At 37.6% G+C, this 23568-nt stretch overlaps 1 protein-coding gene across 3 annotated transcripts in view; it reads right to left on the minus strand.

Annotated features, from left to right (window-relative positions):
- The window catches only part of LOC150090494 (5-taurinomethyluridine-[tRNA] synthase subunit GTPB3, mitochondrial), a 115672-nt gene that overhangs the window by 54120 nt on the left and 37984 nt on the right, over positions 1-23568 (minus strand). For 2 of the 3 annotated variants that reach the window (XM_090378455.1, XM_090378466.1), the window contains exons 3-5: positions 23200-23353; positions 18631-18703; positions 1716-1862 (exon numbers count right to left, since the gene is read on the minus strand). In XM_090378455.1, the coding sequence (XP_090234581.1) occupies positions 1716-1862; positions 18631-18703; positions 23200-23353 (374 nt within the window). The remainder of the gene's footprint in view (positions 1-1715; positions 1863-18630; positions 18704-23199; positions 23354-23568) is intronic. The other variant, XM_090378458.1, reaches the window with a different exon arrangement.

Raw genomic sequence — 23568 nt, forward strand, 5'->3', positions numbered from 1 at the left:
CACGATATCTACCCAGTTAATAGAGGCCATGTAGTACCTTAAAGCATTGTAATTTCCTTTTCTGAAATTAAAACCCATTCCTTTGCCTTTTACTTCTGCTACCTCTCTCGTCATCATCCACCGTAGAACTCCGTGATCACTTCCTCCTACTGGTTCCTCTACTGTCAGCCCTGTTATGTCATCTGATTCATGTGTGATGATGAGGTCTAAGATATTCTTTTCTCTAGTACTTTCCCTGACATGTTGATACAAATAACAGTCATCTAGTTGATTTAAAAATTTTGTTCACCATGTCGAGTTGTTGTTGTTTGGTTTTTTAGGAGCATTAGCAACTAAGGCCATATCCCCCATGTCGAGTTTCCTTCCCATTTACTCCAATCAATTAGAGGCAAATTGAAATCACCCATAATAAGGCATTGACGCTTACTTGCCCATTCCATTTGCATGTAGAGGCTTTTGTCATAATCTTCACAATCACCTGGTCTGTAGATTACTCCTATCCGCATTATACCTTCGTTTCCAACTATCTCACACCATACAGACTCTATACTAGCATGTGAAATGTCTGAATCCAGGAAAGCTATCGTCGCACTCAGGCTGCTTTTTTACCCCCCACCACCCGTTCTATCTACCCTATCCTTCCTAAATACATTATACAAGCCATACTTAAACTCATCATCCCCAATTTCCGGGTGGCACCACGTCTCTGTAAGCCCTATTATGTCCGTGTTACATATTTTAACCAGCAGTTCGAATTCGCTCGTTTTATTGACGACACTTCTAACGTTACTGTATAACGTAGATGTCTAACGTAGAGATGTCTGAAGAGAACAGCTGAACAACTGGACAATCAATAAAAAAGAAAAAGACTCCTTTCTCAAATGAAAATTCCCATCAACACAGAAGAAAATGGACAGATGAAGACATTTGAGGAATAATTAGCTTTTCACTTAATCATCCAGATTGTCCTCCCCAAATCCCTTGAGTCTTCACATAACTTCTAGTTAGGTGAAACTAATTAGCATTAATTTCATGTAACCAGAAGCTATCATTATAATAATTGACATTCCATTTATTTCTAAATTATTGTTATGGTACATTACCTTGTCCTTACCAAATTACCTAGTCATTACCAGATTAGTGTAATAATAATAATTAGTATAATAATATTACTAATCTCGTCTTATTAGTGTAAATTATTACACTAATAAGACAAGATTAGTAATAATTTTTCTAGGTGGCTGGCTTTATGATTCGTGCTTTATGGTAATCATTGATAAAAAAATGTACAATGACACAGAGGAGGATATTAGAGTTGAAATGCAAGTTATTTAAATCTGTCTAAAGAGAACAATTAGGAAAGTTTTCTAATTTTGTAATTTTATAATAAACATTGATATTTTATTTTTAACATATTTTTAACATATAATATACACAACAGGCATTCGCCCAGTTAAAGTGTATAACAGAGCAAAGGTTGTACAAAACATAAAAATAAATGGTAGACTAATATACTTTGTACAATAAAAGTTAATTCAAACGGGAAAAGTCCAATTCACAAAAATAAAAAAGATATTCATGAAGTCAAGTCCAGTGCTCTGTGAACTCGCAGAAAGCAGTATGCTGCAGGAGACCATCTCTCTCTCACTCACACTCACACACACACACACACACACACACACACACACACACACACACACACAATAAATACTTACAGATGATATTCAAAAGACTACTTTTTCCAACATTGGGTTTCCCTATAAAAGTAATCCGCACACCATGTCTAAGTCTTGCACCCTTTCTACTGTCTTTCAGATGGAAGTCAATTTCTTTTAATAACTTCTGTATTTCGTCTTCAACTACTCTAAAAAGATAAAAGAAAAGCATTCCAAATAAACAGTATTATTAATTTATCAGGCATACAAACTGTAAACGTAATGGGTGGTGAGGTATTACTTATGAAGAAAGGCAATTTTTTTTCTTTTAGAGGCATGTTGCTCATTTTTATATCAAGCTATCAGAAAATACACAGCCTAATACAGGGGATGGGCAACCTTTAGCATTAGCATTTAGCATTAGTAGAGGCATTTGATGCAAGAAAGCAAGCTTATGCAGCATCAGCCAAAAAAAAAAAAAAAAAAAAAAAAAACCACTTCCACTTCACCCCTCTGTTCGTTCAAAATATCTGTCCAGCTGAGCCTTAAACTTATTTAGGCTATCAACTTCCACGACAAGGGATGGAAGTCTATTCCACCAACCAACCACCCGCTGGCTAAAAGCAAATTTCCTCACATCTATCCTACATCTGTCTTTTCTCAATTTGAATTTATGCCTTCTCAGGTGATTATTCTGAGCAAGCGGAAGAATCCCATCAGCATTGAGCATGCTCAAACCATTCAAGGCTTTATACACCTCTATCAGATCACCTCGCTGGTGCCTAGTCCCCAGACACTGTAATTTGCAAAACTTAGGCCTTTCTTCGTAAGAGCACCACTTTGTTCCATTCACTAATCTTGTTGCCCTTCTCTGTACTCGTTCCAGCAGCTCTACATCCTTCTTGAAATGAGGCCTCCAGACCTGTATACAGTACTCTAGGTGTGGCCTGACCATTGCCTTATACAATGGAATAATCACCTCCTTATCCCTGCTAGAAAAATTCCTATATATCATTGACAATACACCATGAGCTACTCTTGCAGCCCGTCTGCACTGCTCAGAGAACTTCATATTTGCGTGCACAACCACCCCCCAGGTCCCTTTCATTCTCTACCACTGTCAGTGTAGTACCACAGAGTTGATAGGTTGCTCTGGGGTTGCTGTTTCCCATGTGTAGTACTTTATATTTGTCAATGTTAAACTTCATTTGCCACCTCTCAGCCCATCTGCTCAACCTTTCCAGATCCTGTTGCAGCAGCAGCATAGTGTCAGTAGTGTCCTTGACAACCCTGCCTACCTTTGTATCGTCTGCAAACTTCGACATTAAGCTTGATATACCCTCATCAATATCATTTATAAATACAGAAAACAATAATGGACCCAACACTGAGCCCTGAGGGACTCCACTAATAACATTAGTCCACGACGAGCAGTGTCCTCTGATTACCACTCTCTGTCTTCTCCTGCTTAACCAACCCTTTATCCATAGCAGCAATTTGCCTCCAATGCCACACTGCTACAATTTGTGCAGCAGTCTTCCATGTGCAACAGTATCAAAAGCCTTTCTAAGATCCAAGTGTATAATATCAAAGTTATTCCCTGCATCCAGTTCCTTTGTGACTGCATCATAGTATCCAATCAAATTGGTCAGGCAAGACTTCCCCTTAACAAAACCATGCTGTGTCCGAGCTATAGCTGAAGTCTTGTCTAAATGATCCTGCAGTGCTTCTTTAACTAGTGCCTCCATTAATTTTCCTGGAACAGAAGTTAAACTCACAGGTCTATAATTACTTGTGTCAGCCTTTGATCCTCCTTTGTGAATTGGGGTGACATTTGCACATCTCCGTAGCCGAGTGGGCAGGAGCGGGAGTGCAGTAGCACACGCTCTTTGAGTAGACCGGGGTTCACGCCCCTGCCTGCTGAATACGGTCGATCTGCCAACCCGCACTGGACCAGCGTGGCAGATTATGGTCCATTTCCCTCAACATGAATTGTTGAGGAGGCTTCCATCCTGCAGTGGGTTGATAATAGCTGCACTTTACTTTACTTTACTTTACTTGCACATCTCCAGTCTGTGGGTACCTCCCCTGAGTCCAAGGAAGCTCTCATAATTATGGCTAAGGATTTGCTTACTTCCTTTGCTCCTCCTTTAATATAACTGGATAGATCCCATCCACCCCAGGTGCCTTTCTTGTGTTTATCTTCAACAATTTCTCCTCCACTTTACTCTCAGTTATTACAAGATTCTCTAGCTTACTGCTCGAGTTGAATACACCTCTGGCTTTCCCCTCGCTAAATAACTCCTCATGTGTGAATGTCGATGCAAAATATTCATTTAGTTTGTTAGCTACCTGAGCAGGATCATCAACAGTTGACCCATCGATATCAAGTGTACCAATCTGGTTCATCCCCTTCCTTCTAGAGTTTACATAAATAAAGAACTCTTTGCTGTTTTTCTTTGCATCCCTTGCCGAAGATTTCTCGTAATCTGCCTTCGCCTGCCCAACCTCCTTTATAACTTGGTTACAGATCAACTTGTATCTATCATAGGCTTCTGTGTCATGTGTTAATTTGTATGTATCCCATGCATGTTTCTTCTCTGCCATATGCCTCATCAGTTCATCTGACATCCATTTAGGCCTAAACCTTGAACAATATTTCTTAGTTGGTATGTATAGCCTAGTAGCTTCCAAGATAAGTTCTTTGAATGCTTCCCATTTTGCATTTGCTGTTGGTAACATCATCAGTTGGTCCCACTGTATAGAATTTAAATACTGTCTCAGTCCATCGTAGTCGCCTTTACGAAAGCAATAACCCTTCCCTTTACCCCTAATGGTAGTTACCTCTTTGAGTAAATCCCACTTCAGCACACTGTGATCACTGCCACCTAGTGGTTCATTTATCTGCAGATTCTTAATGCATGAAGAATCACTGCTGATAATCAAATCAAGAGTATTCTTCCCTCTAGTTGCCTCCTGAACATGCTGATGTAGAAAACAATCATCCAATAAATCCACAAAAGCCTTGCTAGTGTGTGAGTGACCAACCCCCAATTTCCAGTCAATATCTGGGAAATTAGAATCTCCCATTATAAGCCTCTCTGATTTACTGGCCCACTCTATTTCCCTGTACAGTATCTTATTATACTCATCAGAGTCATTAGGCCTATAGCACACTCCTACTCTCAATTTTGATCTCCCAATGCTTATGTCACACCAAACTGACTCGACACTGCACTGTCCAGCAATGTCCACTGGCTTCACTTCCTTGGATTTTATGTATTTCTTAACTAATAGCATAACCCCTCCTCCCTTCCTATCCAGTCTATCCTTTCTGTAGACGTTGTACTCCCCAAATTCCAGTTCCACTATACATGATACTTTGCAAAATACAGTGTCTCAAGAATGACCTGTCATAGTTTTTTCACAAGTGTATCTCTTGTTTAAATACACTGGCTCTGCAATTATATTTTTTAATATAAAAAAAACACATTAGGTAGGTATATAAACTTTGAAGTAAATTTAAAAAACTAAATCAAGTAATTAATAAGATATCTGGCATCCAGAAAATTATATTTTTATTCTCATACACCACAACTAACCATTTGCCAGTGCCAGTACCTGGCCTAGATAATGTAAAAAAAGTCAACCAAGACTAAAATTTTGTTTCTAGTAATGCAAGCTTAATTTTATTTCATAATGTTAAAAGGCAAAGGATTTTCATCCAACTGAACTATCACTAGTTCTCTATCAAGTATGAAGTTTTTTAAACTTAATGTCTGCCATCCTATTAAATTCTGTACAGTGGGATCAACTGATGATGGGATCAACTAATGGGAAGCCTTCAGGGACTTAATTCTGGAGGCTACTAGTCTTTTCATTCCAACTAAGAAATACTGTTCAAAGTTTAGGCCTAAATGGATGTTAGATGAACTAATGAGGCTCATGGCAGAGAAGAAAAATGTATGGGATGCATATAAAGAATCAGGTGACACAGAAGCCTATGGCAGATATAAACTAGTCTGTAATCAAGTCACAAAGGAGGTTAACCAGGTGAAGGCAGATAATGAGAAATCCTTGGCAAACGATGCAAAGAAAAACAGCAAAGAGTTCTTTACTTATGTAAACTCTAGAAAAAAAAAGGGATGAATTAGACTGGACTGCTTAACATAGATGGGTTGACTACTGATGATCATGCAAGAGTAGCTGATAAACTGAATGAGTATTTTGCATCTACAATTCACACATGAGAAGTTATTCAATGAGGGGAGTGCTAGACGTTCATCAAACTCTAACAGGGAGCTATGTGATTTTGTAATAACTGAGAGCAAAGTGGAGGAGAAATTGTTGAAGTTAAACATAAAAAAGGCACCTGGTGTGGATGGGATCTATCCAGTTATATTAAAGAAGGCAGCAAAAGAAGTAAAGCAAACCATTAGCCATAATTATGAGAGCTTCCTTGGACTCAGGGGAGTCCCCACGGACTGGAGGTGTGCAAATGTATCACCAATTCACAAATGGGATTCAAAAGGTGACACAAGTAACTATAGACCTATTAGTTTAACTTGTGTTCTGGGGAAAATAATGGAATCACTGGTTAAAGAAGCATTGCAGGATCATCTAGACAAGACTGCAGTAATAGTTAAGACACAGAATGGGTTTGTTAAAGGGAGGTCTTGTCTGACCAATCTGATTGGATACTATGATGTGGTCACAAAGGAACTGAATGCCAAAAATAATTTTGATATCATATATTTGGATTTCAGAAAAGCTTTTGGAAGACTGCTGTACAAATTGGAGAGGTATGGTTGGGTGGAAGACGACAGAGACTAGTAATCAATGGAAACTGCTCTTCGTGGACAAATGTTATTAGTCGAGTTCCCCAGGGTTCGGTGTTGGGCCCATTGTTGCTTTGTATATTTATCAATGATATTTATGACGGTATATTAGGTTTAATGACCAAGTCTGCAGATGATACAAAGGTTGGCAGAGTTGTTAATGACAGTAAAGACAGTATGCTATTCCAACTGGATCTAGATAAGTTCGGCAAATGGGCTGAGAAGTGGCAACTGAAGTTTAAAATTGATAAATGCAAAGTACTGCATATGGGTAGCAATAACCAAAGAGAAACGTACTAACTGTGTGATACTACACTCACGGAAGTGGAAAGCGAAAAAGACCTGGGGGTAATTGTGCAGTGAAATATGAAGTTTGCTGAGCAGATCAGTGCAGATGGGCTGCCAGGGCAGGTCATGGAGTCTTGTCAATGATATATAGGAATTTTGCTAGCAGGGACACCATTATACAAGGCAATGGTCAAGGCACATCTAGAGTACTGTGTACAGGTCTGGGGGCCTCATTTTAGGAAGGATGTAGAGTTGTTAGAAAGAGTACAAAGAAGGGCAACAAGATTGGTGAGGGGGAACAAAGGGATGCTCTTACCAAGAAAGGCTTAAGTTCTGCGAATTGCAGTGCCTGGAGAGTAGGCATCTGCGAGGTGATTTGATTGAGGTGTATAAGGCCTTGAATGGGTTGAGCAGGCTTGACAGTAAAGACATGCTGATGAGATTCTTCCTCTTGCTCAGATTAAGAACCTGAGGGGGCACAGAGGTTTTTTTTTTTTTTTTTTTAGCTGATGCTGCATGAGCTTGATTTCTTGCATCATATGCCTCTACTAATGCTAATGTTATTAATATTCAAGAATATTATATTCGAGATGGAATTGGATAGACACTTTCTGGAAAACACAATAATATATAATATGAATAAGTGAGGAAGTTTTTTTTTTTTTTTTTTTGTAGATACAGAATAAACATACGTATTATTCAGAGGACATTTGTGCCACCCTTAGATTGTGCTTGACTGGTGGGGCCATCATGACTCCGTTTACCAGCAGATACACGGTACAGCCATGGGTTCCCTGGTTAGTTTTGTTACGGCAAACATTGCAATGGAGGAGTTGGACAGTGATGCATTTGTTACAAATCACTACATGGATGATGTGTTTGTGGTCATTCCCTGGGAGTCGGGCAACAGGCTTTTGCACCACCTTAATTCTCTGTCACCTTTCATTCAATTCACCATCGAACTAGAGTAAGACAATACCCTTCCATACTTGGATTCCCTTGTCTGGCATGAGGGCACGCATTTGAAGGCAATAGTCTATTGCAAGCTGATGTGTGCTGGCCAATTCACCAACTACCGGTCACACACACACACAAAGCCATCTTCTCAGCACAGTGTGAGCTCTGCTAGCCCACGCCTGGACCCACTCTAGTTCTGCGGATGAGAAACGCACTGAGATTATTAGGATTAAGACAGATCTTATGAGGTGCGGCTACCCCACCTGTGCCCTACAGGCCCGAGACCACATAGCAACCCACAGGACTATGCACAGTAATGGCTCTGCCTCAATTGCCTTTATCCCATTCTACCCGAACCTCTCACAACAGATTTCTAAAGTCTTAAAGGCTCATGGGATAAAGTTCTTTCAACTCCTGGGCAGGAAGTTGTGATACCCCATTTCAAGAGTTAAAACATCAGTATATAATATCAAAGTTATTCCCTGCATCCAGTTCTTTCGTGACTGCATCATAGTATCCAATCAAATTGGTCAGGCAAGACTTCCCCTTAACAAAACCATGCTGTGTCCGAGCTTTAACTGAAGTCTTGTCTAGATGATCCTGCAGTGCTTCTTTAACCAGTGCCTCCATTAATTTTCCTGGAACAGAAGTTAAACTCACAGGTCTATAATTACTTGTGTCAGCCTTTGATCCTCCTTTGTGAATTGGGGTCACATTTGCACATCTCCAGTCTATGGGTACCTCCCCTGAGTCCAAGGAAGCTCTCATAATTATAGCTAAGGTTTTGCTTACTTCCTTTGCTGCCTCTTTTAATATAACTGGATAGAGCCCATCCACCCCAGGTGCCTTTCTTGTGTTTATCTTCAACAATTTCTCCTCCACTTTACTCTCAGTTATTACAAGATTATCTAGCTTACTACCAAAGTTGAATACACCTCTGGCATTCCCCTTGCTGAATAGCTCCTCATGTGTGAGTCGATGCAAAATATTCATTTAGTTTGTTAGCTACCTGAGCAGAATCATCAACAGTTTAACCATTGATATCAAGTGGACCAATCTGATTCATCCCCTTCCTTCTAGAGTTTACATAAGTAAAGAACTCTCTGCTGTTTTTCTTTGCATCCCTTGCCAAAAATTTCTCGTAATCTGCCTTCGCCTGCCTAACCTCCTTTGTAACTTGGTTACAGATCAACTTATATCTATCATAGGCTTCTGTGTCACGTGTTAATTTATATGTATCCCAAGCATTTTTCTTCTCTGCCATATGTCTCATTAGTTCATCTGACATCCATTTAGGCCTAAACCTTGAACAATATTTCTTAGTTGGTATGTAAAGCCTAGTAGCTTCCAAGATAAGTTCTCTGAATGCTTCCCATTTTGAATTTGCTGTTGGTAACATCATCAGCTGGTCCCACTGTATAGAATTTAAATACAGTGGTACCTTGGATTGCGAGTAACTTGGTCTACGAGTGTTTTGCAAGACGAGCAAAAATTTTTAATAAATTTTAACTTGATAAACGAGCGAGGTCTTGCAATACGAGTACAGTCAATCCTCGTATAACACGTGTTCACACTACACGAATTCGATCATACACGATTTATAAATACGCGATCGATAGCTTATATAACACGAACCGAATTCGCTTATGCACGATTCACCTTTGTGTTTACAAGAAATGGCAGTCGAACGCAGAATCACCCCAACCGAACGCAACACGATAGGAATGAAGAGAAGATTCTGAAAATGTATTTTTTTTATATATCAGTGAAGGGGAAACACACTTCACCATAATAACGTAAAAACCAACACAATTTCAGCTATCAGTATAATCGCAAATGCAATTAGATCGAGTTTACTACCAGTTTATAACATTCCACTAGCAGGAACATAACTGGAAATTGTTTTTATTGTTTTATGGTAGTAACCCCTAGAAATGTGCTTTAGTAAAATGTGAGGTGTTAATAGTGTATCTCTGCCTTTATGGTGTTGTTTATTCAATTGCTACACGCGCATAGCTTTGTTTATGTGTATCAAGCGTGCCTCCTCATTTTGTAATAGTGCGAGCGATGAATCTGTTTAATGACAATGCAATGTCATATTTCCGTGAAATCCCCAAGAGGAGGCAAGTGTCATTGGAGAGGTTCCTTGTTAAAGTCGCACAAAAAGAAAGAGTCAACAGATAGCAGTGATTCCGTTAGTGACAGTGAAAGTCGTCCTACCATAAATTCGTTTGCTTTATGTATATTAAATTTAAATATTAAAAATATGAAAAGGTATGTATGTATTTTGTATTAATCATTTTTACAGTATATGAATATTTTTGAGTTTTGGAACAAATCATCTGGGTTTCCATGATTTCTTATGGGAAAATTCGCTTTGATATACGAGTGCTTCGGATTACGAGCACGTTTCCGGAACGAATTATGCTCGCACACCAAGGTACCACTGTACTGTCTCAGACCATCGTAGTTGCCTTTACGAAAGCAATAACCCTTCCCTTTACCCCTAATGGTAGTTACCTCTTTGAGTGAATCCCACTTCAGCACACTGTGATCACTGCCACCTGGTGGTTCCTCTATCTGCAGATTCTTAATGCATGAAGAATCACTACTGATAACCAAATCAAGAGTATTACTCCCTCTAGTTGCCTCCCGAACATGCTGATGTAGAAAACAATCATCCAATAAATCCACAAAAGCCTTGCTAGTGTGTGAGTGACCAACCCAAAAATTCCAGTCAATATCTGGGAAATTAAAATCCCCCATTATAAGACTCTCTGATTTACTGGCCCACTCTATTTCCCTGTACAGTTTCTTATTATACTCATCAGAGTCATTAGGCTTATAGCACACTCCTACTCTCAATTTTGATATCTCACTGCTTATGTCACACCAAACTGACTCGACACTGCACTGTCCAGTGATGTCGACTGGCTTCACTTCCTTGGATTTTATGTGTTTCTTAACTAATAGCATAACCCCTCCTCCCTTCCTATCCTGGCTATCCTTTCTCTACACATTGTACTCCCCAAAATCCAGTTCTGCATTCCTTATATCTGTGTGACACCACGTCTCTGATATCCCAGCAATATCCACCTTTGATGCTTTGAGCAATACCTCAAATTCATCAAATTTATTTACCAAACTCCTAGTATTGGTGTACACACAAGTATACATGCACCTGTTCTTTTTCTTAGCTACCCTAACACAATCAGTGTGTTTACTTGTACTACAATGACTCCCAGCAGTCTCTGAAATATCCTGAATCTTGTTTTTCAGGCTTCTGCTCATTCCAATAGAAGCAGTGCAAGAATCCCTTTCACCTCTGCCAGTGGCTACTGTTAATCTATTAGTCCTTGTATTCCCCCAAGCTAGCAGTTTTCCGACCCACCTAACATTGCCTGAATAGCATCAGCAAATATTCTTGCACCCTTTCTATTTAAGTGTATCCCATCCCTGTAGAAGCAGTCCCTTCTGTTAACATGTTGTTTGTCTTTGCCTGATATACCTAACCTAATATGTGCAATTGTCTTCCCTTAACCATATCTGATATCAATGAATTGATACCAGACAAGCTGCATTTTTACAAATTAACTACCTGCTCATATTCTTTTAGCTCTTCTCAAAAAGATGCAGCTGGTGACAGGGCTGGCATCAATATCATCCAGGCTTTTGAGGATTGGTCTAGCAGCTTCATGGTAGTGTTAATATCTCTCTTGGCAGTTGCATTACTTTCAGAAAAACTTGATAATTTAAAAATAACTGATGCCACATATATATTTTCATCCAAATCCAACCACTCCCTCAGGATATTGCAATTTCCATATCTTAGAATATATTTATGACAGGAAGTGGAGTGAATTTGAAAGAAACAAATCATTAATTAATCTCACTGCTATCTATTTTGGATAGAACTGGGAGTTTGAGAGGGGGCATAATTTTCCATGGTAGGGCATATTTGTAATCTGTGTAGTTAGCAGCTGTTTAAAAGAAAAAAAAAAAAAGAGCAAACCAGAAAGTCTGGTTTTATGCAGAGGAAGTGATGACCCAATTAGGTTTAGAAATCAGGTACAGATACCTGGAGATTAAGGAAATGGTGGCTAATATTTTAGAAGTTGTACATGTTTTTAAACTGGAAAGTAAAAAGCAGAGAATATCATGAGCAAAACTATGGAGAGGATTTACAATCAGTGAGTGATAAGGCAGAATTCTAGGGAACTCCAGCAGCCAAGAAGTTAAAACACAGAGAGCAACCTTCCATCGCAAGCATTAGGTCAGAGAGGAAGCTGGCCACCAAACTGCAAATTTTGAAGGCAGACCATAAAGTGAGAGCTCTTCTATCGACGAAACCACACCAAGGTGGTGGAGAACATGAAACACCCAGAAACACTGTACAGTCCGACATGAATTTCTCCGAACAACGGGGACACTGCTAAAACAGCTCAATGTTCTGTCGATGATCTACATCAATCTGCCAGCAGGAAAAGGAGATGATTATCCCATTATACAAGGCAGTGGTTAGCCCAAATCTTGAGTATTTATAGTTCTGGAAGCCTCATTTGAAAAACGATATAGAGCTGCTGAAATGGGTGTAGAGAAGAGCAACAAAGTTAGTCAGGGGATCACATTCCTAGATTCCTGGAATCTAGGAATGTGATTGAAGTCCTTACTCTTTCTCACTGATGACTGGGAAAAAAAAAAAGAATAGTTGCAGAACAGGTTTGTTAAAATTTGCTTTCAGTCATAGAGTAATTGAATGTTGGAACAAACCTCAATCTGGTATTGTGGAAGCAGGTAGTTTGAATATATTTAAAGGATTACACAAATTGCACTGACCAACATGATAATTACATTCACTAATATATCAGCTGTTCATAATCAGATTTTACATGTAAATTTCAAAAATAATTCCTAAAAATTTCACCACTTCACAATTTCTTTGTATACGGGTTTCTGTGTTTATGCATTAACACATGCACTGTCCAGTCAAAACATTACGACCACCACATATTTTGGCAATCAGCCATTCCCCCCCACCTTGTGGCATGAGTCACAGTGAGAACTGGTAAATGTGATAATGCAAGTTCATGGCATGCAGTCCATACTGAGTACTTCACTGACATGGGCAAGAGACATGATCTACAGACTTCAAAAAAGGGATGACTTTCAGGTACCGGTATGGAAACTATGAGTCTTGTGGGTTGTTTGCATAGTACTGTAGTTAAGGTGTTCTAAGAATGGATTGATAGTGGACACTGCAGTCACTGGCAAATGGGAAGCATCCATGTTTCATTGATGGTCATAGTGCACTTAGGCTGTCCTGTCTTGTGTGCATTGATAACACAGAAAACAATGGAATGGCAGTGCATCCCCCTGTTTAAAGGCCATGGCTGACTATGGCCTTTAAACAGGGGATGACCAGCAGTGTTTTTAAAACCACAATCCAATGAGTCCTCTGGAGTAGGTCAAGGCACCCATGCTTATGGCTACCCATTGCCAACGGGGCTTAAAGTTTGAATCTGAAGGGCATCACTGATGACTGGAAAAAAGTCATCAGTGATTTAAAGATGTCGTTCAGATGAATCTGCAGGAAATATGATTCATCACCTTTTCCTATGAATCACATTTTCTACAATGACTACCTTAGACCACGCTATGAATGCTAAAACTGCTTATTCATTGGGACTCCACTTCATGGTGACTGTCTTCCTGGATGGCACAGGTGTGTTCCAGCAGGATAATGCAACCTGCTCTATTGTCAGCATATTGTTTATTTCTTCTCCATTTTGCTTAGCATTTTATTGTTAAAATGTTAAAGCAAAAGCAAAGGAAGCATATGAACCTGACAATTTCTACTATTTTTGTGAATGCAGGAGAAAGATTGTTCCATCATTTACAACAAAAGCTGAATTTTTGTTGTAAAACAAGTTTTTTTTAATACCAAAAAAAAACTTGTTCCATCATTTACAACAAAAGCTGAATTTTTGTTGTAAAACAAGTTTTTTTTAATATCAAAAAAAAACTTGTAGAAATGATCAAGTGTTTCTGAAAGTAATGTAATTGCCAGGAGAAATATAAACATTAACATGAAGCTGCTAAAGCAGAAACAAAAAAAAGAAGTGTCTCAATCACTCTGTACACGTGGGAGATTACACGGTTAAGACGGGAAAGAAAAATGAGTGGCAAACATTCTAAGGAAATAGAATGTGCGTAGCACATTGTTCGATTAAAGCATTTTAAAATGAATATAACTCATTTTGAAGATAGCATATATTACTGTATGATATTTGAAACTGGTTATTCATTAATTTACTAAAATCACAGTGCATATTTCAATGGGAGATGTTATAGAGACAATTTTGGCATAGTTAGAAATCAGCACATTGGCTTCCTTTAGAATCTGCACCTTTGCTCCAGAGGTGTGAAAAAAAATTTTTTTTTTTTTCTTGGCCAGTAAATTATTAAAACAGAAGGACAACTGTATAAACTTGTTTCTGTGCATCATTTACCCACTATTAATATTATGTGCAGATAAATAAAATATCAGCAAGGCCACCACCTTTACAATTACCAGAAAAATTTTATCACCAACTCTGGAAATAATCAACTGTAGTAGTAGTAGTAGTAGTAGTAATAGTAGTGGCATGTGATGCAAAAAACATTTCACACATTCATTCCCTCTAAAAGTTTGTCTCCAGTTCTTCCTTGAATTTATTTAAGCTATCATCTTCCACAACAACAGATGGAAGTTTGTTCCAACAATCAACTACCTGCTGACTAAAGGCAAATTTCTACATATCTATTCTACAACTCTTTCCTCAATTTGAATTTATGCCCCCTCAGGTTCGTAATGTGAGCAAGAGGAAGAATCCCATCAGAAATGAGCCTGCTCAACCCATTCAAAGCCTTATACATCTCAATCAGATCAACTCATAGGTGCCTAGTCTCCAGAAGCTGCAATTTGCAGAACATAAGCCTAGTACAATGAAATCATTTTTAATATACTAGCAAGCAACAAAATGAATTTTCAAAATGCAAAGACATAATTGGCACTTCAGCTACCAATCTAGATATCTGAATTGCTAATGAGATACGAGTCCCATCATACACTATTTAATATATGAAATACATAACTATTTCTGTGCTATAAAAAATCAAAAACATAAATATTTAAAAATAATAATAATAATAATCTTCAATGAATATGCAATAGCTAATAAATGACAAAGGAAAAGGTACATCGTGTCCATCATGGCAGGAAACCATTTAATGGGCATTATATTTCATGATAACCCAGTCGTATGGATGTTAACCCATCCATATGCCAGTCCCCAGCCCAGATAAATGGGGAGGGCTGAAGAAAGATGTGGTGACCTACTCCAGTATTTTTCACCAGAAAACTTTATGAACGAGCTCCAGAATTTATCAGAGATGATACCTGAATGTGGACCCTCCAGGCCAGAAAATATCAAACATGTTACTGGAGAAGAGGGACAACCTGTTCCTAGTAATGTGGGTACGGATAATGCAATTCGGTTAAAGCCTTCGGGAGGCCTGTTTGCTGAGGTAGCCCATGATGAGAGGAACAGTCTGCACCGTACAAAAACACATAAGATTGGCAGATGGAATGTTCAGAATTTGAATCATGGAAAGCTGGACATCATTAAGAGCGAAATGGTTAGGACCAAGATTGATATTATGATGGACATCCTTGATGTCAGTGAAATAAATTGGATGGGAAATGGCTACTTTCAGCCAGATGATTTTACAGTTTACTTTTACACTTTTATTACATTAAGTGACAGAGTAATGGCCATCCACATTAATGGAAAATTGCTTAAAGTCACATTTCTTCAAGTCTATGCACCAACAACAGATGCAACTGAAGATGAAATTGAACAGTTTTATGCTGAAGCTCAGGATGCACTGAGTCAAACACCAAAAAAAAGACTGTGTATGTTCTTGGAGACTTCAATGCAAAAATAAGGGACAGAGAAGATGAGATCATTGGCATCTTTGGTCTGGGGATAGGAACAAGGCAGGAAACTGCCTGCTGCAGTTCTGTCAAGAAAATCAGTAAAGGATTAAAAACATGTGGTTTACCCAACCTAAGCAACATTTGTATACATGGACATCCCCAAATGGATTGCACTGCAATCAAATTGACTACCATCATGTGCAATCAAAGATGGAAAAACCGTTTTTTCAGTGAAAACATTACCCAGTTCAGACTGTGGCTCAGACCACCAAATGCTAGTAGCCAAAGTCAGGCTCAAATTCTGTAACATCAAAACGAATGCTGCACCATGGAAATATGACATATAAAATTTCGCCATTGTATGCAGTTGAGATAAAAAACAGATTTGACTTCTTTAAGTACATGGAAAGGCAACCAGATGAACTATGGGAGGAAGTAAAAAACATCATCACTGAAACAGCACAGCAATATATCCCATTCAAAAAGCATGCAAAATTGAGTAAGTGGCTGAAAAAAGAAAAAAAGCCAAAGCTATTGGAGATAGAGATGAGATAAGAAGGCTTAATGCAGAATTCCAAAGGACAAAAAGACAAGGGAAAATATTGGAACAAACGTTGTAAAAAAATTAGCATTAGTAGAGGCACATGTTGCAAGAAAGCAAGCTTATACAGCATCAGCCAAAAAAAAAAAAAAAAAAAAACCTTCCCATTTCACTGATTTATTCATTCCAAATGTTTGTCTAGTTCTGCTTTGAATTCATTTAAGCTATCAAATTCCACAACAACAAATGGAAGTTTGTTCCAGCAATCAACTACCCGCTGGCTAAAGGCAAACTTCCGCACATCTATTCTACAGCTGTCTTTCCTCAGTTTGAATCTATACCCCCCCTCAGGTTTGTAATCTGAGCAAGAGGCAGAATCCCATCAGCAATGAGCCTGCTCAATCCATTCAAGGCCTTATACACCTCAATCTGATCGCCTCGCAGGTGCCTTGTATCCAGAAGCTGCAATTTGTAGAACTTAAGCCTTTCTTCATAAGAGCACCCATGAGGGCACACAAGAGATCTCTTTGCAGAAATAAAGATGATCTGGACACCCTTCACTGCTTGTAAGGATTCAGTAAAAGATAAAGATGGAAATGAACTGAATGATCAACAAGGAATTAGGAAAAGATGGCAGGAATACACAGAAATACTGTATGCAAATAAAAACAAACATCAACAGATTGAAGTGAAAGGGCAGGATGAACTAGAACCATATATTTTAGAGGAAGAGGTAGCATGGGCACTGCAACAACTACCAAGGTGAAAAGGCCCTAGAATTGATGGAATACCAACAGAATTGCTAACTTTTTGCCAATTACAGTCATCACAGGTTTGTACCATTGGGTCTGGAAAACCAAATGTGGCGAAAAATCTGGAAGAAATCAGTGTTTATTCCAATCCTGGAGGGAAACACCGAAATTGCTCAAACTACCACACAATAGTCTTGATATCACATACAAGCAAGATTCAATTGAAAATCATTCAAAGACGATTGTATAGTATCGTAAAAACAGAGCTGCCTGATGTTAAAGCCAGTTTTCCCAAAGCAAGAGGCACTTGTGATCACATTACAAACATCCATTGGACTATGGAAAAAGCCCACGAATTTCAGAAAGATATATACATGTGCTTCATTGATTATACCAAAGAGTTTGATTGTGTTGAACATGAAAAATTGTGGAATTCTTTAATAGAATTGGGAATACTAGCACACTTAATTGGGCTAATAAGATTATTGTACACCAACCAAGAAGCAACAACATTTGGAAATAGAGGCTGGTTTGAAATCAGCAAAGGTGTGTGACAGGGCTGTATCTTATCCCCATTTCTATTTAATTTGCATGCAGAATCAGTTATGAGAAAATTGTACCTGGATGAGTCAGAAACTGGAGTGAAAATTGGCAGCAGAAACATCAATAATTTAAGATATGCAGATGATACAAATCTGCTTGCAGAAAATGAGCAAGATCTAATACAAATGATTTTAACGGTTAGAGCGAAAAAGCGGGACTGCAGCTAAACATCAAGAAAGCAAAAATTATGACAACAGCTGGGATTGGAGAAGTTAAAATTAACAATGAAGAGGTCGAATCTGTCTGGGACTTCATCTTCCTTGGACCTAAGATCAACGGAGGCGGAGAATCTGGCCCTGAAATTAAAGGAAGAATTTCACGTGGACGCAATGTAATGATGAGAATGGAAAAGATCTGGAAAGACAAAGACATCAGCCTTACAACAAAAATCAGAATGATTAATGCTATAGTGTTTCCCATAACTTATAGGTATGAAAGCTGGACAATGAAAAAAGCAGACAGAAGAAAAATTGCAGTTTTTGAATCCTGGTGCTGGAGAAAACGTCTACGCAAATGGATAGTGAAAGTTACAAACAGAGAGGTTTTTCACATCAAGCCAGATCACAAAGCTACAATTGACCTATTTTGGTCATGTAATGTGATCCAACTGATTGGAAAAATCGATAATGCTAGGAAAGGTCAATGGAACAAGGAGAAGAGGTCGGCAATGGACATGTTGGCTTTTCACCATCAAGAATGACACTGGCATGAGCATGAAGGACTTGAAAGAAGCTGTTGAAAACTGGACAGCATGGAGGCAGCTCGCCCATAGAATTTCCAAACGTTGGATGCGAATGAATGGATGAAAACAACAAACAACATATTTCATCATGGAGAACAAAGCAGTAATAAAAATTACTGAATAGGTTAATAATTATTAAAATCAAAAAAATGGACTAATATTATATGGAAAATCCTCTATAGAATTAATTAGAATAAATCATATTTTTAATAACAGTATTTATAAATATCAGACTACTAAACATTACTTAAAGCCAAAAAAATACAACAAACTCACCTGTATGAAGAACACCGGCCTCTATATTTTCATCTTCTCCAAAGTCTATGTAAGCTTCAACATTGGCCAAGCACTAAAAATTAAGTTATTGTAAATTAAAAAACATAAAAAACCTCTATCAAATTAAAGAAACATTTTAATTCTGCTTTTAGTAGAGAAACAAGAGTAAGTAAGAAGACTGATCTCATGGGAAAGCTACTAATTTTACTTCACCATCATAAATAATAGACTGGTTTTAAGATTTGAAAATATTCCAGCTTCCATATTTTAATCAACTCACACTTATTTAACATGTATAAGTGAAATTTATTATGAATATAAGGGTTTCCTTGAAGTGCTGGTGGTTAATACTGTCATGGAAGAACTAAAGAGAGGGATTTTAAGTAGTCTGCCATCTCTAAACCAAACATGGAAATGTTACTTTCATAACGTAGTCTCTATTATGTGTGGTACATTCAAAAACTTACCAGTTTTTTTGGAACGTTAGCACGTATGATAATATGCCTACTGTCTTTGCAATGTCTGTCTGTCCATCCATCCATCCATCCATCTGAATGTAATAAATCGACTCCCAGTAGATCTGTTTTCACAAAATTTTAAATTATACTCAAGCATTTTAGAGATTTATCGAGCCATCCAAAATTTCATTAAAATTGGACCAATAAAAATCCGAAAATTATTAGTTTTGTCCCTTGGTTCACACGTAATAAATTGATTCCCAGTGGATGGACGGATTTTCATTCCACTCTTTCAGAATGATTTGTCAACCCTTCCCAAAGTTCATTAAAATCGGATCAATAGAAATCTGGCTATTATTTATTTTTTCATATACATCTCACATAAGCTAACCACATATTGTATATTGCAGCTGAAGCTCTGGATATTTTGTTTGCTACAATGTGGTTGTAGAGGAATGAATGGGCAATGTTGCAGATGTATAGAAGCAAACAGTTTGTGTATAAAAATCTAAAAATCAGTGCTCTTTTTTTTTTTTTTTTTTTTGCTCTATTTTATATATATATGTGAAATAAGTCATGAATTATTACTATTTGCTAATATGCCTGAAATGTAATACACTTCATACATTAACTTTTTTCTTTACCTCAGAATGATTTTTTTTGAAAACAAATGCACAAATATCAAAATTTGAGCTTTTTGAAAAACTAGAGATTGGGTAACTGGGAACATAGGAAGGAAACAGGAGGAAAACGAGATGTTTTGGAAAAATAGATGTTTTTCTGATCAGAAGTCCACATTGCACAAGACATTAAATTTCACTAACAACATACATATTTTATATTAAGATACAGCAATAGGTTGGTTTTTTTTTTTTTTTTTTTTTAGGAGCATTAGCAACTAAGGCTATATTGCTCCGGGGATATGCGGTGGTCATTCCCTGACCTTTCCACATACTCTGTATTTGGTGGGCATGGGCGCTCGAACCCCAGTCTAATCAAGAAGCGTGTGCTACGCACTGCTGCTCCTGCCCACCTGGCTATGGAGGCGCCTCACAGCAATAGGCTTGTTTACCAATACAGTATTCTTTCAAACATTTGCTTACCTAAGGTTTTATTATCTGTGTATTTTTGTTTGTGTCATTGAAGCAAATATATCTTTCTTGTCTGTTAGACACCAAATGATTATGGTTTCTTCAAAAAAGATACTGTTGCAGACTGCCCTTCTTTAGAAATGCTGAGTCAAAGTTTTGCTCACAATGGCCCAGCTGTATAGACTTGCCTGTTAAGAGCACTTCCAAGGCTTCACAAGAAGGAGATCTGAAGTATGTTCATGTTGAATAACCTCTCACACTCAGCACTGCTAGAAGGAATTATTAAAATGGCAAGCATGAACTGGGACTGTTATATTTCAAGCATCCTTATGACCTCGTCAGTGTATAAAGGTCAACACATATGCATAAGAACTGATGAGTGCATAAGCATCCTTATGCACTCATCAGTTCTTCCATGTAATCAACTCTTTCTGTTTTCTGAACATTTTGCAGATTTTCACACTAAAACTAACAGCACTGATGCTGCAAAAACATCTACTGCTTCATCTATTTCTTTATCTTTAATTACACCAAAATGTACTGGAAACTTGTCCATAAAAAATTTCAAATTTGAAAATGATTCACTGCCATGTGATGAGAACATTTTTTATTTATAAGAACATTTTTAAGAACATTTATAAGAACATTTTTCAATGGAAACTTTCACACCATATAGTCACGTGCTGCAACAAAGCACTTTCTTGTTGAACAAAAACACAGAATAATCTCTTCTTGTTTTAGACTCTCCATGACCTTAGCAGTAGAAATGATTACGATGAGAATCTAAAATCAATCTAAATTTTGTTGAACCAGAAGAGAGAAACATGAACAGACTTTTCATCCAGGCAACTGGAGATAACATGCCTAGAATTATCACACTGCTTGTCCCATTTAGGATTGCCTTCAACCAGAAATTTGTGAGGCTGAAATGTTTATCTAATAAATAATCTTCTGAAATTTCAATATCACTAATTTCATGCTTCTCGGCTTCACTCACATAGTTTCTCCTCACTATGAAAGGTCTTTCTTCTATAAACAATGCCTGCAAGGTAACTATTCAATTCATTCAGGTTAAGAATTACCCATTACACAAGGGTCTGATCTCATTTGTTTTTTGCCTCTTTATATTCACATATGTGAAATACTCCTTGTTCCCATTACTTGCTCTCTTAGCCAGCAATTTCTTATAATCTGGCTTTACCAGCGTGACCTTTTCCATGATACATTAGAAATCAACTTATAGCTGTTGTAAGCTTCAGTACTTTTCATTACTCTGTATCTTTCCCATTCCATGTTTTTCTGCTCTATTAAACTGGATAGCAAATTCACCCATCTCAGCATCCTCATCATTAATGGTATGCATGCATTCATGGTGTCTGTGACCACAGCTAAACTGCTAGAGCCTCTCTCTCTCTCTCTCTCTCTCTCTCTCTCTCTCTCTCTCTCTCTCTCTCTCTCTCTCTCTCTCTCTCTCTCTCCCCCCCTCCCCACCCCTATCATCCAACTTAGAACCCCACATTCACTCCCTGCTAATGATACATGTACTCTCGGCCCTATTATGTCATCTGGTTCGTGGATGGTGATCAGGTCTAAAATATTGTTGCTTAGTAGATTCCCCCAACATGCTGATACTGATAACAATCATCTGTATCTAATTTTAATCTATTCTTTATTTAAAAAATTTTGATCAATATGGTGAGTTTCCCTTTCACATGCTCCAATCAATTTAAGGTAAATTGAAACAGTTCATAATGAGACAAACACTTGCTCACCCATTCCATCTGCATGCAGATGCTCTTGTCATACTCTTTATAATCTTTTAGTTGGCAGCATACCCAACTCTCATTTTACTTTTATATTCAACTACTTCACACCACACAGATTCTAAACTGACATGCATAAGTTCCGAATCTGCAAAAGCTTTCATCTCATTCAGGCTGTTTTTAATAAGAAGCATGACCCCCACAACCCTTTCTCTTCTCCCTATCCTCTCTAATATATTGCACATACTATATTGAAACTCATCACCCCCCCCCTACTTCCAGGTGATCCCACATTTCCATTAGCCCTATTATGTCAGCTTTACTTGTCCTAACTAGGAGTTTAACACATTCACTGCACAAGTGTTCAATGCTACCACAAGTGCTGTGCTGTAACAAATATGAGCATTATTCCAAAGCACTCAACAAGCTGTATCACATTATTAAGTGATCAATATACGAGTGGTGTAAAAGTAAAGGCACATGAAAAGAGCCTGATTCATGTGCCTTTACTGCTCGATTCTGTCAACACTGATGAATTCTGGGCTATTAGCATCAATATTTCATTTTTGTTTATGGGTTGGTATACATTTTTATTTTAATAAAAATTTTTTTTTTTTTTTTTTTTTGGCTTGTGTTAAGGTTATTTTATATACATAGAATAAACTTTCAAAAAAATTTTGAGTTTTGTTCTCATTTACAGCTCATCCCAGAAGTTAGTGTTTGCTCTTAGTTATGAATTCCAAACTTTCATGTTTCAACTAATATTTTTGAATATTCAGAATGATGAAAATTTTGGAATATTGTTATTTCTCAATGTTTTGAAAGTTATGTCACATTGAATGGGGGGCCCTCAAATATAGTTGGCAGCAGATGTGTTAAACCTATTTCCCTAGCTTTAGCTTCCTGTTCATTGAAATATCATTGCCCTTAAAATATCTTGTCAATATTGGCTGCTGCAGCAACAAACAAGAAATCTTGAGATGTGGGCAAGCATTACTTTTTCCAGGGATGTTGTTCTGAAATGGTATCTGAAATTCTACCTCTTTTTTTCCACACCAATCCAAATGCACAAATGAATTAGCAAACATCCATTCATTCTTTAACTCCAAACTTACCAAATGACCTTCGCTCCACCTTCTTTAATTCCTTTTATTTCTCTTCTTCCTCATGTATTTCAAAAAATACATTTTTCATTTATTATTTATTTCACTATCCACCCAATATGCTTATTTCATAATATTAAGAACATTTTCCTACCTTTTTCAATCTTTCCTTCCAATCATTATATAATTCTCTTAATGCACCCTCCATAACCCATAATGCTTGTTTTTGTTGTGCTTCTGTTTCTGCTTGTAATAGATCAGCAAGGCCTTCCACTTCGGTGATATCTAATTTTCCATTTAAATATGCTCTATTAAAAATAAAAACAAAATAAAATAAGCTAAGCATATGTAAGTTAAGAAACATGAATAATAAAAACGTGAGAAAATATGCTAAAACTATGCTTGACCTGGCAGCACTGGCACCGACTGACAAGGAACCCCTCAACAATTAGACAGGTATAAAGAGCATTGTTATTCTTTCTCTACCTATCTAATTACTTTTAGATAGGTACAGAAAATCTAT

The sequence above is a fragment of the Mastigoproctus giganteus genome, chromosome 1 (genome assembly GCF_048544385.1).
Source record: "Mastigoproctus giganteus isolate SK-2022 chromosome 1, ASM4854438v1, whole genome shotgun sequence".
Classification (NCBI taxonomy): domain Eukaryota; kingdom Metazoa; phylum Arthropoda; class Arachnida; order Uropygi; family Thelyphonidae; genus Mastigoproctus; species Mastigoproctus giganteus.